Here is a 16405-nt window from a genome sequence, read left to right as displayed (position 1 = left end):
TAAATAATTCTACAATTCCGTGGTCAAATGTCAAAATTGTATCACCACTGAGCTGAGCATTGGACCTGATTGACGTGATAATGCTGTGATTTAAACTACCAACAGGGGAAAAATATGTAAACATTAGTATCGATTATTACCTTTTATGACTTATCTATTACTTAACAAAACACATCTGTGAAGTAGGAGAGGCTCAATTATTTTACAATTTAGAGAAAATGCAGCTAACAACTGAAATGTGGATTAAAAATTCATTCTGTGTTTTAACTGTTCAACTTCAGTTGAATATTTATATGAATCAGCAATGTGACTTATCATTCTCTAATGTATCTGCTTGTCTATTGATCTGACTGAGCTTTGGTTATCTCCTGTATCATTGATTTTAATTGCAGCTTATTTCTGAGTAAAATAAAACAATATCCTGCTGTCCAAAAAAGGATGACAGTTTTTTTAAACCATGCCCGTTGAAAATAGGACAAGCTCATTGCCTATCGAGAATCTTTTCACAAATACTGGAAAAGAAAAAGTGATCAGTAGGGTTAGAATGCTGTCTCTTGCCTGCATGGCTGTTGCAGAGAGTTGTTTGCTCCTTCAGGGTTACTAAAGAGTTACTTTACACTGTTTTTTCCCAGTGCAAAGGCAAACAGTTGCTGTAAGTTTTCCTTTCAGTGCATCTTCTATCTCATTCTCTTAAAAGTGGTTGAAGACTAATAGGGAGCTTTTCCTTCATTCAGATGTGATAATATAGGTAATGCAATCTAGAGAGGTGCCATAAGATTTCCTGGAATTGTACACATATCTATGTGTTTGATTATGCAGATGATATTTGTATGTAAGCAATTAACACGCTACATCACTGAAATAGCCACGACCATATTTATGATTTGATTAGTAATTTTAAAAAAAGATAACACTTGACCTAGCAGTTAATTTTGAACAATCTAATTGTTTTTCCTTAATGAAGTACATTTTGCTTGTTTCTGGTTTTGACTTGTACTAAGTCTTGCAACTTCATCAGTATTCAAACAACACGTCACATAGACTTGAAAGCTGAAATCTGATTTTTTTTTCACAATCGCCTTTGATATGCTGTGATTTTTGTATTCTTTAATATAGTTTGCTATATATGCTGAGAGTTTTCTTAGTTATTTCTGGCCAATCTAATTTTCTTCAAAACCTTAAGACAGCCTATGGAAATTTCTAGAAGCATCCTTTAAATAAGATGGAACAATGTATTGAGTGCTTTTCAGGGTAGGAATGTCAAATAGAAGTCAGATGGCTCAATCAGCTTTATCAATAGCAAGATTATACAAATGACTGCCTTTACAGACCAACATAATTATTCTGTCACAGAACAAAGTTTAAAAGCTTGTCAGTGATGCTGTACTTAATAAAAATTCACCTTTTATATGCAGCTTTGCACCACCTGCTTTTTCCCCTCAAAAGGTTTGCAGCAGATTTTCTTCTCTAATTTAAGATTGAAGTCTTTTCTTTCTTCTCTTGGCAAAGACTGCTATTGTTTTATTTGCCATCCTGTTTCTTCTCCCATTCTCAGTTGAGGGGAAAAAGGTAAAAAGGATGGAATCTCAGGCATTCTGTCATACCCTTCCCAAGCTAAACATTTCTTACCTAAACTTTTGCCTGATACTTCACATCTGCACCAGATTTAGCACTTCCCTTGCTTCCTGCTGCTCTTCTTTATTGCAGCTCTCTGAAGTCATACTAATAAAGTATTATCCGTCATATTATAAGAAGATTTAAATGCTCAATATTTTTGCTGAATTTATGAACTTTTATTAAATCTTTTCCTGTGAGTGTGATATAATAGATGGTAAAAATATGAACTGGCTTCTTGAATTAAAAAGAATCATCCATACCTGTAGTATGGGAAATTCTTCTAAAGAATCCCTTACAGTGATGATACACAGTGCAGTGATGGAATACTGACATATAGATACATCTTGGAAGATAGATTTCCAAATCTGGTAAAAATGAATTGAAAATATACCTGAGCATAACAAACATTCCTTATTTAAATAACCATATCTCAGGGAGTTACTGCAGAATTTTGACTAGTCTTGCAAAAGTGTTCTTACCTTTGGGATCTTTAGCTGTTCTTAAACTCTTAAACTCATTATTCCTTCCCTGAATTGATTTTTTTCAGCATTAAGATTTACTTAGTCATCAACAGTTATATTAGTTTGATTTGCTTATATTTAAAGCAGTTTTTTTTCCTGGCTGGTGAGCACTAAAGGGAGAACTAACCATCTTTGCCAGTAAACACTGCAGACAATGGAAACATTATTTTGGAGGAAATGAGCACACTAGAAATATTAGCTGAAATGTTCAGTGCTTTAAAAATGTAATGCTTTGTTTTATGTTGTCATGTATTATAATTTATTTCAGTATATGAACGTAGCTTTGAATTATCACTTATGCAGACAGTTGTGTTTGTGTAATTTGTAAAAACTCTTTAAAGATGTTTAGTGGCTATTAAGCCTTGAATTAAAATCCCATCTAAACCATCTGCATATTTTACTGTAGTTAATATTTAAAACATAACAAATTCTTACTTGTATATATATCACATGCTTATATAGTGCTTGTGTTTCTATGGTTATTTAATTTGCCACTTCATAGTTTAAGTTCTTGAAGACAGGAATTGTTTTCCTCCTCTTCTAACAACAGAGTAGCTAATTCAGTAGTTATAATAATGTGTGAAATGCTGAAATTTACTGCAATAGAATGTGGTCAAAAGAGCAGCAGAGCTGTATTATTTTTTAAGCAATTTCTTATGCTTTAAAATATTTCTTTGTTTAATTTTTAAACAAGTAACTGAATTTTAGATATTTTAGATAGCCGTTCTGTCCAGATAAACCTTTGCACATATAGTTGTTTGTAAGAAGGTATCAATATATAAACAGGAACACATTTTATATTTTATTAACTGCCAGCTGCTAAGAATTCAAAAAGCTTCAATTTTGTTTTAATCGAGTGCATTGTTGAATACAACTCATATATAAATCTTTGATTTTTATAATAAAAAATTATTTTTTTTAGATTTATTAATGCTATTTCTGAAAAAGTAGAGCAAGGGTTAGGCAGTCTTTGAAATTGAAGATACATATGAGTTGATATGTTTGGGATATTATTTGTCAATGGTAAAGCTTATTAATAAAGTAAACCACTTGACTCATCTTAGTATGTATTTTAAAACAGGTGAGGCTAATGATAAGGATGTTCAGGTGGTGGAACTTCCCATTGTTGACAGCTTACACCCACGGCCACCCTATTTGCCCTTGGCTGTCCCTGAAGACTTGGCTGATAGACTAATTCGTGTACATGGGGATCCTGCAGTGTGGTGGGTCTCACAGTTTGTGAAATACTTGATTCGTCCACAGCCTTGGCTAGAAAAAGAAATCGAGGAAGCCACAAGGAAACTTGGTTTCAAACATCCAGTGATCGGGTGGGTATTGTGTTTTCTTTTTAAATGTCTGTGCTTTAATATGTGTATGTAGTGATTCCTGGTCAGGAAAAATTGTTTAATGATGATAATCAGAGTCTCAAAGTATTTTGTGGGGAGTGAGGGTGATTTCTAGATGAAGCTCTTATTTTTTAACTGTGCATAATAGAAGTTGGTTACAAGTACTTCAGCACACTTATCTACCTGTAGTTGGACAGATATATAACAGACAGCTCAACTGAAGGTTTTTTAACATGTCCTTCCACATCTGGTAATACAGAATTTCATTAATGTAATTGCCTTAGAGCTTGTATTCCAGGCACTTTACTGTCTATGTCTTCTTTCCAGTGCCTATAGCTTTTAAATTTGAGGAAAAAAGGCTAAGCCTACATTTACATGCCACAATTCACAACTAATTTTATCACTGGCTACATATGAACGTGGTATGTGCCTTTCCCTTCCCTGCTGGTGTTTTTGCCAGTGTTGTTTCTCAACAAATAATGATGAATTGGAAAGGTCTGTGTGGGGAGATAAGGGGAGAAGGAAGAAAAGCAATAAAAAGGAACTTGTGAGAGAAAGGTTTTTCCACCATGTGGTATGAAAAATGTTGCTGCTGCTGTGCTAGAGTCTTCTTCCTTTGCCAGAATTTCCTTCAGTCCTTAAACTTTCTTTTTCTAGGAGTACACAGTAGGTTGTCCAAATGTTAGTTGGCTTTTGCCCTTCACTGCTGCTGTATCTGAAGACTTGTTACATTTCAAGGAGGTCAAAAAAATACGTTTGTAACTACCTTAATTCAAACTATGCATTATATGATGCAATTATTCCTATTTTCCTTTTGACCTGTATTGATCAAGCATTATCTATCTACAGTAGATAACCTTGTGCACCAAAGGAATGCCACCTTATATGATATAATTCCATGTCCTTCATTCCTTTGCCTCCCTTGTCAGACTACTATATTGCTTTTTTGAGCAGACTAACTTCATACTCTCAATGTGCCTCGATGGGCACGGACGAGTTTCTTAATCCCTCCTTATTTTAGGTGGGGGTTGAATTAAATTTCCATTTGCTGAAGCCCGTGCAGTGTTTCTGAGTGCAGTTCCTGGTGTCTCCCTTTCCCGCAGCGTTCACGTCCGCAGGACGGACAAGGTGGGCACGGAGGCCGCCTTTCACCCCATCGAGGAGTACATGGTGCACGTGGAGGAGCGCTTCGAGCTGCTTGCCCGCAGGATGCACGTGGATAAAAAAAGGGTGTACTTGGCCACAGATGACCCCTCCCTGCTGCAAGAGGCAAAATCCAAGTAAGATGGATTGTGTTTGTATTGCGGTTCCTTCCTTCCGCTCAGCTTTACAGTTTCCGGCCGTTGCGCGCCGCAAGTTTTAGCGTGATTTTATTTTTTTTAATCCTTTACTCAGTTAAGACTGCATTTCATTTTTGTTGATTTCTCTCTCAGATATGCTTTTTGGGGATTTTTTTTATTTTTTTCTCCCAAGCATGCTTTTCAAATCTGGAAGAGTTGAGCAAGATGCTTGTGACTATGTAAAAACAAATTAATGCTGAAGAAGGGAGGTAAATAAAAATAATATACATATAAATAAACACACAGAAATTCTTACTGAACATACATATTAAGGAGAAACTACTTAGAAATATTGTAAAACCTGGTTAATATATTAATAAGTGTATAAAACCTGTCCAAAAATTACCTCTCTGTGAACAGTTGCCAAAGGAATTTTTATAAGTGGGTTGAAAAGCTTAGGATGAAGCTCTTCCCTCTTTCAGAAGGACTTCTATAATGATAACATAGAAGACTTTCATCCTACACGTTGAGTAATTTTGTCCTTAAATGTAAGTGGGAGTCTCAACTTCTTGCAATGTCTTTGTCCCTTTTTTTTTTCTCTGTATCCTCTTCTAGCTCTGTGGAACGTGGATGCAGAGTACACATTCATTTACTCTTATGTGGCCTGTATTTCCTTGTAAATTAATGCTTCTAATTAATTAATCAATACTTTCTAAAATCAGAGCAACTCAGTAGTGGCAAATTGTTGAACTGTACTATTCTTGGTGATGTTCTTGGAAAAATACATAAGATAACATAATACTTAAGAGATTTTCTTTGCCATATGCAAGGTAAGCAGAAAATGTTATTTTGTGGTAGAATAATTTTCTACAGCATTGAAAACGTGTCTATTTCAACTGTGTTGTTTCTGTTTTTCTTTCATATCTATGAAAGGCTGCTGTTTAAAATTATGGTGTTTTGTAAAAACTAAAGGAACAAACTCAACTCCAGATGATGGCAACATAATCCTTCCTTTTTTGTGTGTGTAGAGGCAAGGACAAAGGCAGAAACAATTATAGCATTTAAAATGCAAATCTAAACCATGAAAAGACAGGTAATACAAAGCTGAGGTTATAATATTTAATTCATTATATTGTCCTAAATAACTTTAAAAACTGTTTGTAACATAACAGAATTAAATATTGATGTAACAATCTTAGTTATTAATTTTTCTTTATTTTTGTTTAACTTTCAAACCTTAGTATTCTTTGTGAATAATAATGAGATGCTCTACCTGTGTAAACATATCACCCCAAGTTTTTAATGGCAACAAAAACGAATTATACAATTTTAACTTATTCAGTAAAAGAATTCAGAATTTTATGAAGAATTACAGCTCAAGTCCATTCCAAATCACAATTTTACTTTAATATGGTAAGATACAGCTCAGCCATACAGCATTAATTTTATTTTTTCTTCATAAAAGGCATAGAATCTCTATGTATTGAAGAATTTTTTGTGTGCTACTGCTGCATTTTTAGGTCACAGCTTACACTGAAACATAATTTCCTACGTTGCTTGCACCCTACTGTTGCTTGCAGCTTCAGAAACTTGAGTAGAAGGCCTTTGAAACTTCCTGTGATTTCACAGAAGGCAGAATTGCAATTTGATGTTTGGGCATTTAATAGCATCTGAAGGCAGGTTAAGGTCATGTTTTGGCAGGAAAGAAGCTTTTCTTTCTCTTCTTGTGAAATCAACTATAAATTGGTTTACGCTTCTGACAAAAATGTTTTAGTCACATTGAACTACCAAGCTTTGATAGAAACAGCTGTCACATTGCAGTAGCTTATGTTGCATTCATTATTTGGTGCAATAATATTAGTAAGTACTAGGTACTGTATCTCTCTGCAAGAGAGTGAATGGCTGTCAAACAGTGTTGGCATTTAAGTAAAGAAAATTTAGCCAACATTCACATGAATAGGCATGTTGTTTCTAGCAAGGGAAGTGTTTTAAACTATTCATAGTCATGAAAACAGAAATGTTTTGACTTAAGTTTCAGAAACTTCCCTTGCAGTCAGACGTCTACCAACAGCAAGTGCAGTAGTAAAGATAGTGCAGTCACTACCACCAGTCTGTGGAGTGTTCGTGTTCTCTTTCCAAAAGAAGGAAAGAAGTGATTTATTTTCAGAAGTAGGATCATGTGGAACAACTTTAAGTAGAGTAGCAGGGTTGAGAGTTCAACAACTGTAATGATCAGGGGATTAAATCATTTGACAACTTCTGGTAAGCAGAGGTTGTGGTATTTATCTTGGATAAGTGATAGGGATGGTGTAAATTGCTTTTTCTTTGGCTGATTTAATAGTTTTGATATGCAAATTTTTGAATGTCTAGTACATGTGTTTCCAGTCTATAATACTACTTACAGTATCTTCACTCCTTAAGGTATTCAAAGTAATACAGATGATATAAACATAAATTCTTAAGAGACCATATTAAATGTATTTCTGGTTTGTATATGAACCTATTTAGGTGCCTTTCTTTTGTACATGAGCACAAAAATTGAACAAATCACATTCTTCCTTCTAGAATGTTTACCTGTAAAGTCATCTGTATTTTCTTTTATCTCCTTTTTTATTGTTTATTTACTTCCACAATAGCAGGTTAATGTCTTTTTTCCCTTTCTACAATTTGTAGTTTGGCCAACCCTCCCCATCCCCCAAGTCATAGTATGCTTGATATATAGAATTCATCAGTGCTTCACAGTGCTAGAATCTGATGAACAGCTCATGTATTTTCCAATTTTTTTTAGAGCAAGACCTGAGAAAACACATTATTTCTTACTCAATCTGTTTACAGGTATACTCACAATCTTCTTTCAGAGGAAAGAAAATTTTCAGTGCCTGTTCTGGACACTTCCACAGGCCTAGCAATGGAGAGCAGGAGCCTGGACCTCACCTTGCTTTGCACCTGCAGTGATAAGCTGTAGTTACACATGGAGTTGATCAGCTGCTGAAAACAATAGAAACTTGAAACACTCCCATAATTGTGCTTGATTTGTATCCTTATCTGAGGCTGTTAGGTGCAGGAAGGAAAGATTTTTAACTCTCTTCTCCCCACCTTCTTCTTGATTTCTCATAAGAGGGAATAAAAATAAAATCCTTCCTGGCCTGTACCTAGGTTTCAAGAATCTATTAGGCAGTTTTGGGTATTATTTTTAGATATGTGGAAGAGAGACACTACATATATGTAATCCAATACAAAGAATTGTGCCAGTTTCCATTATTTGGTTTTATCTTTGAGCAGGCTGCCCAAGGAAGTGTGATATCACTGTCCCTGGAGGTCTTTAAAAGCCATGTAGATGTGGCACTTTCAGGACATGGTTTAGTGGTGGACTTGGCAGTGCTGGGTTTATGGTTGGTCTTAAAGGTCTTTTCCAACTTAAGTGATTCCATGATTCACAATCTGGGCCTTTCCTGTTTCAGAGAGGAGACTATATGAGTAAGGCTAGAAGGCATGCTGCACATCATTGTGTTTTGGTTTTTCTGTCAATAAAAATATGACAATTTATTATGTGTGAATCATTTTCTACACATTCAGGAATCCTAGTAATAGGATTGTGCCTAAGTTCTTGTTAAAAAAGAAAAAAAAATTCCCCCAAAACCTAAAATGTAAGCCTTACACTAATCATAATATAAATACAGATGGAAAAGGGAATGGAAGGAAGCAACAGCTAACCATAGCTATTGTAGGTATAGTGAAATGAAGCTGTGGTATTTTAATTTCCTTTATTCTTTGCAGTCATTGTGGCAAGTATAGCTTCAAATGGAATCTCAAGCACTGTAATGAGTGGGAAGGAGAATTAAACCTCACCTGATGCAGGAATTCAGTGGGCCACATTCAGCTTGAGAGGAGTGTGCACCTGGCCTTTTCCTGTGTTTTTCTTTTTTCTCTGCTTTCAGCCTGTGTTTGAGACAGGATAGTGGACCAGAAGATTCTTTGGTCACACTGAGCATGGCTGCTACTTCACTCACATTTTAAAAGAAACCTCTTCTCCCAAGCACTGTGTGTGGGAGACAACATAAAAGTGCTTAAAAGTTTGAAAACTTAAACGTGTGAGTGGAAAAATTACAAGCTTTGATGATTGTTTTGAAGAGTGGGCTCTGAAACCGTTGGTTAGATGAATTTGGATCAGCATTATAAATGGAATTGAAGACCAGATCTAAAAGCATCCCAATCACTGTTTCCAGAATAAAGGAAAGAAGGAGAACATTTAAAATGGATGCATAAAAAAGATGTGTAAACAATTCTGACCTTTTGTTTTTTACCAGATCAAATATGACACTTTTTTCCTCATGCTTCATTCCTTAAAGTTATTAGAGTGATCTTTTGCTAGTGAGAAATCAGATTCTTTAGGAAAAGTCCTTTTGTGTCTGCTCAGCATATGAATTCTGATTTTTTAAGTCTGAAGGAAGTGATTAATTTTAGTGATATTCCTGATACCAAGAACTTGCAAAGGAGTGTTTAAATATCTTTACTGTGTTTTTGTCCCTAGAAATACCATCTTCTGTTAAATGTTCTTTGTGTTGCTCCACTCACAGTTGTTTACTGAGATAAGACTGATGCTTATCTCTGCTTCTCAGCTAGTTCTCACAGTAGAGTATAATGTATTTCCACTTGGTCTGTACTTTTTTCTTCCTTTAAAAAAACCACGGATACGATTAACACAATGGAAATTAGAATATGTTACAAATATTGTGGTGTCATCCATTGTGTTTTGGGAGCTGGTTAAATATTGACAAAAATGTTAAGCAGGAAAAGATCAGAAATAAAATTGTGAGAGAGTTATTACTGAAAAAGCTATTTTTAGCTTCATATAAGCCTCTGTACTTCCTCAGAAGGGGTATTATCAGTTGTTTTAATACTATTTCCACCTTCTCTTCCTTTTTTTCTGTTGGTTTTCTTCAGCTTTATTTTTTATTGTTTGTAATGTAGTAGGAATGAATTTCCCTGACTTTGATGATCAGATACACCCTTTAAAGCTGTCCCATGCATTCCACATCAAAAGTGGACATTTTGCACAGAGTTTTTTGATTTGCTCTTGAGACAAATTTACTGATTTGGTAGTCACAAATGACAGCTCTATATTTCACTTTCGAATACAGTTTCTCCATACTTTTAACATTAAAATGGGATAAGTTAGGCATGTTCTTATGAATATTACATTAGCTCTCTTATATAATGTATTGATTAATATTTGCAATGAAGTTACAAATTTGAAAACAAACTTCTATGTATATAGTTTTGTTTTATCATAAGCTGTGTAGTTGAAGTTTTGTAGTTGGCCGATTAGTCACGTGAGTTGTATTTCATGATTGAAATATAATTGCTGTGCAACAGCAAAGTAGTTACCACCTTTGTTACATCTGTAATAATTGTCTTTGATAGGAGGCTGATGGAAAATTTAATTAATTTGTGCTCCTTTCCACAGTTTCTTTCAGATTTCAGTTCCCCAGCACAGAAGTGTAAATTTTTTGAGAAACACCATTATTTTTTCAATATTTTAAAAAAGTATAAAAAAAGTTTAAGTTATTGTTACATGGTAAAGTATTGTATTTTAATATAATATAAACGAAGGTTTCATATTTTAAAAAATATTCTGATTTGCAGTAGTACTAATTTTATTTTGGTAATAAAGTAAAGAAAAGTGTTTGGCATGGAATTTTAGATTTATTTCCTTTTGACCAGTGAATTGCAAACTTGGTTCTCCATATGACCTTAAGAACTGTGAAAGACTTTTTTTCCTTCTTTTCATTAGTTTACATGCATTTATTTAATATGTCCCTTTTACAGGTGACTGGGTTTTTTTGCACAGTATCTAATAGTATGGTAATAAATGTGGCCTACTAAAGTCAGAATCCCATATCCTATTTAGCAGTAAACTTAGAAAACTTAGTGGTCTGAGTATACTTCATCTAAAATCAGCATCATTTGTAGAATGTGGTATATACTTCTTGGTCTTTCATTCACATCTACTTTGTTATCTACCAGACAGATTTACAGGATATTTTTATTTAATTATTTTTTCTAGATGAAGAGAGGGCATGCTTGGAGGCAGCAGTGACCTTCTAGAAGGTTCAGCAAAATCGTAATTAATTTCCTGTAAAGCAGAAACTGCCTTAAAATGAATTAACAACCTTATCTTGCAGCAAAGGTAATGCTTCTTTCAAGAAGAAACAGAACAATGCTATTAACTGTGTATTCATTGTATTTTCACAGGTATCCAAATTATGAATTTATCAGTGATAACTCCATATCCTGGTCAGCAGGACTCCATAACCGATACACTGAAAATTCCCTAAGAGGTGTCATTCTGGATATTCACTTTCTGTCTCAGGCAGACTTCCTGGTCTGTACATTTTCATCCCAGGTAAAGTGCAATGCAGAGACTATTTTGATTATATGTACCAGTTTTAAATCTTAGTTTTCTTCATGCTTCTGTTTATAAAAATCTGTTTTAAGATTAAAAGCACAGCAAAAAGTCACCAAGCAGTATTTTGTGGCTAATATGCTGATCCACCTAATTCACATATGGCAAGATATGATTTCTATCAGGTTGAATGTTTTTTACTTGCTGTTGTTGTTATTCTCTTAGGTGACACCATCACACATGATTGTAGTGTTAGATAGAAGTGGACACAAAAACTCAAAATTTAGAATTCACTTAAAAACTAAATGCTTTCCACAGCCTCAAATGTAAATTTTCTGCTGCACTGTAATGACAAATAGGTAACAAGCACAATATTAATATTAATAGATGGTCAATACAGTGATATATTGACCTTGACTGGCAGAATTCTTAATAAAATTGCAGTAGCAAGAAGACAGCAAAACTACAAAAAGTATAGAAAAGCCTCTTATCCCTCAATCATGCTTGTGCATACACTTTATTTACCATTCACCACATCCTGTAGAGAGAATGACATTTTATAGCATATTTAGAAGGTTATTAATCCAGGCTGTTTCAGACCAAAGACCTGAGTAAAATCCAAAGTAAAAATCCTCACTAAGAGCAGCTGTGAGGAGCCATCCACTTTAATAATAATGTTTGATTTAGCTGGAGAACATCCACTGAATGTGGATGTGAAAGGAACAGTGAAAGAAATGAAACCTACAGCTGTATGTCTGAAATGCCACACATGCATTGGTGTAGAGACAGTTCACAGTCTGAAGAAAACTATGTAGTCTTGGATAAAAACTTAATGAAAAAATCTGTAACATTTTCTGCTATTACTTTATTCAGATAGCCATCTTATAAGTGATAAATGTTTGCTTTAAATAAATCCCTGGATATAAACATAGTTTAAATATTGTTGCAAATGGCTTGGCCAGAATATATTGTAATTGAATTTTAAGTATTGGAATAATTTTGCAAGAAGAATATGTGTTTAAAATATGTCAGTTAAGGTGATACAGTTTAATCAGGACCTCTGGAGGGCATCTGATACAACCCCCTTTGAGGGTACCCTTGGGCTCAACTCTCATTCTCTTTCACCATGCATTTGACAATAGACTTGTTTATTGGAGAACATATTTGGTTTTCCAGAGTTGCAGAAAATTCTAATGAAGTATAGGGCATCCAATATTAGAGTGCTACTGTCAATAGCTGGACTATGAATTTGGTCCAGTAATTGACTTAATTTATTCTGGGCAATTTATTGTGCTTTAATAATTCAAAATCCTCAAAAATAATTTAATACCAGTTTTTCTGGGCATGCAACAATGTGGATCTGTACAGAATCTTCATATACTGGGCTTTTCTAAGGTCTGTTGCAAGTTTTCCCACTATTCATAAAGTTTCCTTTTAAGGGGTTTAAAATTTGATTCTCTTATCTCTAACATTGGAATTGCTATCCCTGTCCTTTCATCAATTAAATAAACTATTTGATAGTTACTTTGGCATTGAAGGTAAGCAAAATAAGGCAGTTAATAACCACCTTTTGTCCAATAGGTATGGAGAGAATGTAAGGTTAAAAATGTATTCTTCTTTCTATTGTGGTTTTGGACTTTTTCATTAATCAATTCTATGCTGACTTTTTATTTTTCCATTTTTCCAAAAAGACTAAACTTCATTACAGAGGTATTAAGAGAGAATGACGGTATGTGAATAGAATCAGGAATTCCCCTGTATTGATTAGATTTTATGGTGCTGAAACTAAAAGAACACTGGTGGAAGTTGAAGAATAGGTATTTTTAAAAAATACTAAGGAATTGTTAAGGAATTATCCTATCATGTAATGGAGAGTCAAGGGAAGCAACCTAGCTTGGCACTATGTTTCAGCATTGTCACATTAACTGAATAGGTTAATTTATTGGATAGAATAAATTACTGATAGGTTGAATTATTCTATTTTTGTAGAAAAGCTTCATGGGAGTTACAAAAATCATAACACAGTAGGAGAATTAAGATTACACTTGAGAACAAATATTTCTTTTGTCTCTTCAGTCTTCATTTAGATGAAGTCATAGCTCCCTCTGACTGACATAACTTAATTTCCTTACAGAACTTATTAGTCTTTGTATTTTACTTTGTACAGGTAAGTATACAGGCTGCAGAACAAGGGATCTGGGAATAAAAAATGGGAGGCTGGCTTTAGGTTTATTTCTGCACGTGGATGTTTTGCCTGCTGTCCTCAACACTTTACAGTTTAGTCACCCAGGTTTGGTGGTACAAAGAAAACAATTGCAGAGAGGAAATGTTGAATGTTTTGTGTCAGATATGGAGGACACACTTGCTAAAAGCATTTCTATGGAAATGTTTTAAAAGCTTTATAGTTTGTATTCCATGTGTCTCCTTCCTGGTGTACACACACATGCAGAGAACAGTCACAGAAGCTATAAAATAAATAGCCTTTTGCAAGTATATGGGTAATCAAATTTGTTTCTATATAATGGTGTGTAACAGGTACTTCGAAATAATTAACTTCAGCCTGATCTTCTGAAAGGTACTTCTGAAAAGTTATTTTCAAGTTCAGATGCAGAGGGATAAAAGGAAATCTATTACATTTTTAAAGCAAATGCCTCTCTCAAAGGAGCCAAGAAAGTACAAATACGTCTTGTGTGACTGATCAAAGTTCTATTCACTGTGTCTTCAAAGGAAGAAAATAAAAGTAAAATCAAGCTTTACTATATTAACATAGACTGAAAATTATGAAAAAGCTCAAATGCTTCTTTATATTGAAGAAATCTGTTGTATTGTTAATCAGCCTTTATCAAACTTACACGAAATTAGGGAAAGGTACAGTAATGGAAGTCAGAAGTCAGAAAACCTGCAGTAGCTAAGTCAGAAACCTGACACAGAAGAGCTTTCTAGATAGGTGTTGAAAAAACCTTTTTTTTTTAATATAGTGGCAGGCTTTTTGTGTTTCTGGCAATTCTGTGAAATGTAATTCTGATGTGGGAATATGCGTTCAGTCTGAAGAAAATTCCCTTCATAAAATGGGATACAATGACAGTAAAAATTCCTTCCTTCTCACCATCGTAATTATTTTCATGATGGAATTCATTTATTTGTCTTCTAAGTTGCCAGCAGTCACAATTCTATCACTGTTTTAATATAAACAGCATTTTAAAGCCTTTGTCTTCTGGAACTGTTTGGTTGTGAAAATTTGAACTTCCTTTAGAAAAGTAAATACAAGGCCTCATTATTGCAGGATAAATTTGAAAATGTAAATTCTAAAGGTTCAAATGGAAGTAAAATACAATTTTTAGTAGTAGTAGTAGAAAAAGAAAACTTACTTGCTTTTGCATTTGATTGGCTACAGGTCATTAATTTTAAAAAGCAGAGTTGCTAGTGTTCACATAGATGTTTTCATTTTATACTGTAGACTGTAGTTATTATTTATCTATTTATTTACTTATTTGTTTACCAAATCTGATCACTAGAGGCCTAATTAAGATTCTGCAAAATTTCATGCTTTTTAGTAGTAAATATACAGGGATCTGTGGGGGTTTTTGGTGGGTTTTTTGGTTTGGTTTTGCTTGGTTTTTGATATTTTTGGAGGCTATTTTTGTTGGTTGGTCAGTGGTCTTTTTTAACCCAGACATTCCAGACCCTGATATTCTTGGGATATATTACTATACATTGGTGGTTGATTTCTGTGGTATATTTCAGTCACACACAATATTAATGATTTCTGTTTTTATTTCTAAGGTTTGTCGAGTTGCCTATGAAATTATGCAGACGCTGCATCCAGATGCTTCGGCGTATTTCCATTCTTTGGATGATATCTACTACTTTGGGGGACAGAATGCTCACAACCAGATTGCTATTTATGCTCATCATCCACGAACTGCTGATGAAATTCCTATGGAACCTGGAGATATAATTGGAGTAGCTGGAAACCACTGGGATGGTTATTCAAAAGGCATCAATAGGAAATTAGGAAGAACAGGCCTGTACCCGTCCTATAAAGTTAAGGAGAAAATTGAGACAGTCAAGTATCCTACATACCCAGAGGCTGACAAATAGGTTGAAAGGAAGACATTCAGCAGTTATTATAAAAAAACTCAGTTTTTGATTGGTTCAAACCAGTCAACAACGCCCTAACTATTGGTTTCTATGGGATTCGAATTTGCATTTTATCATGCGGTTAAAATCAAAGCCTTTGCAATGAAACTGGAGAAGAAGCTGAGAACAAGTGGATGGGCTATTGTCTGAACTTACTCTTAAACATTTTTGTTATATGCACTCTCACACATGCACACACAAACCCACATACAACAGGAAAACTGTTGTTTTATACTTCTTGTCTCTTTTCAGGAGTTGTCCCCATCATTAGTCTTTACGTGAGCTTTGGGCTCTTTTCTCCGCCATTAATTGACAATAATGTTCAGACTTATAACACTGCCACATTGTGTAATTTGAGTGACATGAACATATTTTGTATGTGCAAAATTTGAAACATGGTGCCTATATTTGAAAAGTTTGTGACCTTTTTAGAAGAGCCATGCCTGTTTCACAATGGGCAAGAGTCCACTTTCATCTGGTGTTACCGTGACCACTGAACTTGCTTCAAACAACAGATTCAGATTTCAGACTAGATTTCTTTACAAGTTTGGGGTTTTTTTAGCATTCCATTGATTACTTCTCATCATTAATAAAATAAAGGTTACATTCAACAATAAAGTAGTCACTGTCTCTTAGGAGCTTTTGTAAACAATGCCATGAACAGATCCTTTAGTACTGGTGATTTCTGGACATTGCCTTTGATTGAAAAAAACCAACAACGAAAATCCACAAAAGAAGGAGAAGGCAGCAGGAGTTTCACTGAAGTTTAAAACACTTGTGTAGTTCAACAGTTGCATAGGGCACAGTGCTGCTCAGCTTTGTGGACAGTAGGTAACAGCAGGATTACTTCAGTGGCTAAATTGCTTACATTTACCCTCTGGCACTATTTTCTTACCTTTTCTGTTTCTCTTCTGCAAATAATTCAGGGTTTAGGGTGTTATGGATGGCCACTTAGCATTTTGGCATTCAATGTAATTGCTTTTAAGTAAAATACTTCAGGTTATCCCATTTATAGAACCTGTCAGTCTGGACTACTTTAAAAAAAAATCTAACAGCTTACCCAAAAATAGTAGGTTACAAGAAAATGTATAAGGA

At 34.4% G+C, this 16405-nt stretch overlaps 1 protein-coding gene across 5 annotated transcripts in view; it reads left to right on the top strand.

The window, feature by feature from the left end:
• FUT8 (fucosyltransferase 8) overlaps positions 1-15931 on the top strand; it is a 96846-nt gene extending 80915 nt beyond the window's left edge. For all 5 annotated transcript variants that reach the window (XM_014881897.2, XM_088166836.1, XM_014881900.2 and 2 more), the window contains 4 exons: positions 3220-3466; positions 4588-4764; positions 11020-11170; positions 14954-15931. In XM_014881897.2, the coding sequence (XP_014737383.1) occupies positions 3220-3466; positions 4588-4764; positions 11020-11170; positions 14954-15271 (893 nt within the window). In that variant the 3' untranslated portion in view covers positions 15272-15931. The remainder of the gene's footprint in view (positions 1-3219; positions 3467-4587; positions 4765-11019; positions 11171-14953) is intronic.
• Positions 15932-16405: the final 474 nt, after the last annotated feature.

This window comes from Sturnus vulgaris, chromosome 6, assembly GCF_052056855.1.
Source record: "Sturnus vulgaris isolate bStuVul1 chromosome 6, bStuVul1.hap1, whole genome shotgun sequence".
Taxonomy (NCBI): domain Eukaryota; kingdom Metazoa; phylum Chordata; class Aves; order Passeriformes; family Sturnidae; genus Sturnus; species Sturnus vulgaris.
The sequence above is the reverse complement of the archived record's forward strand: the minus strand, read 5'-3'. Positions and strand labels throughout refer to the sequence as shown.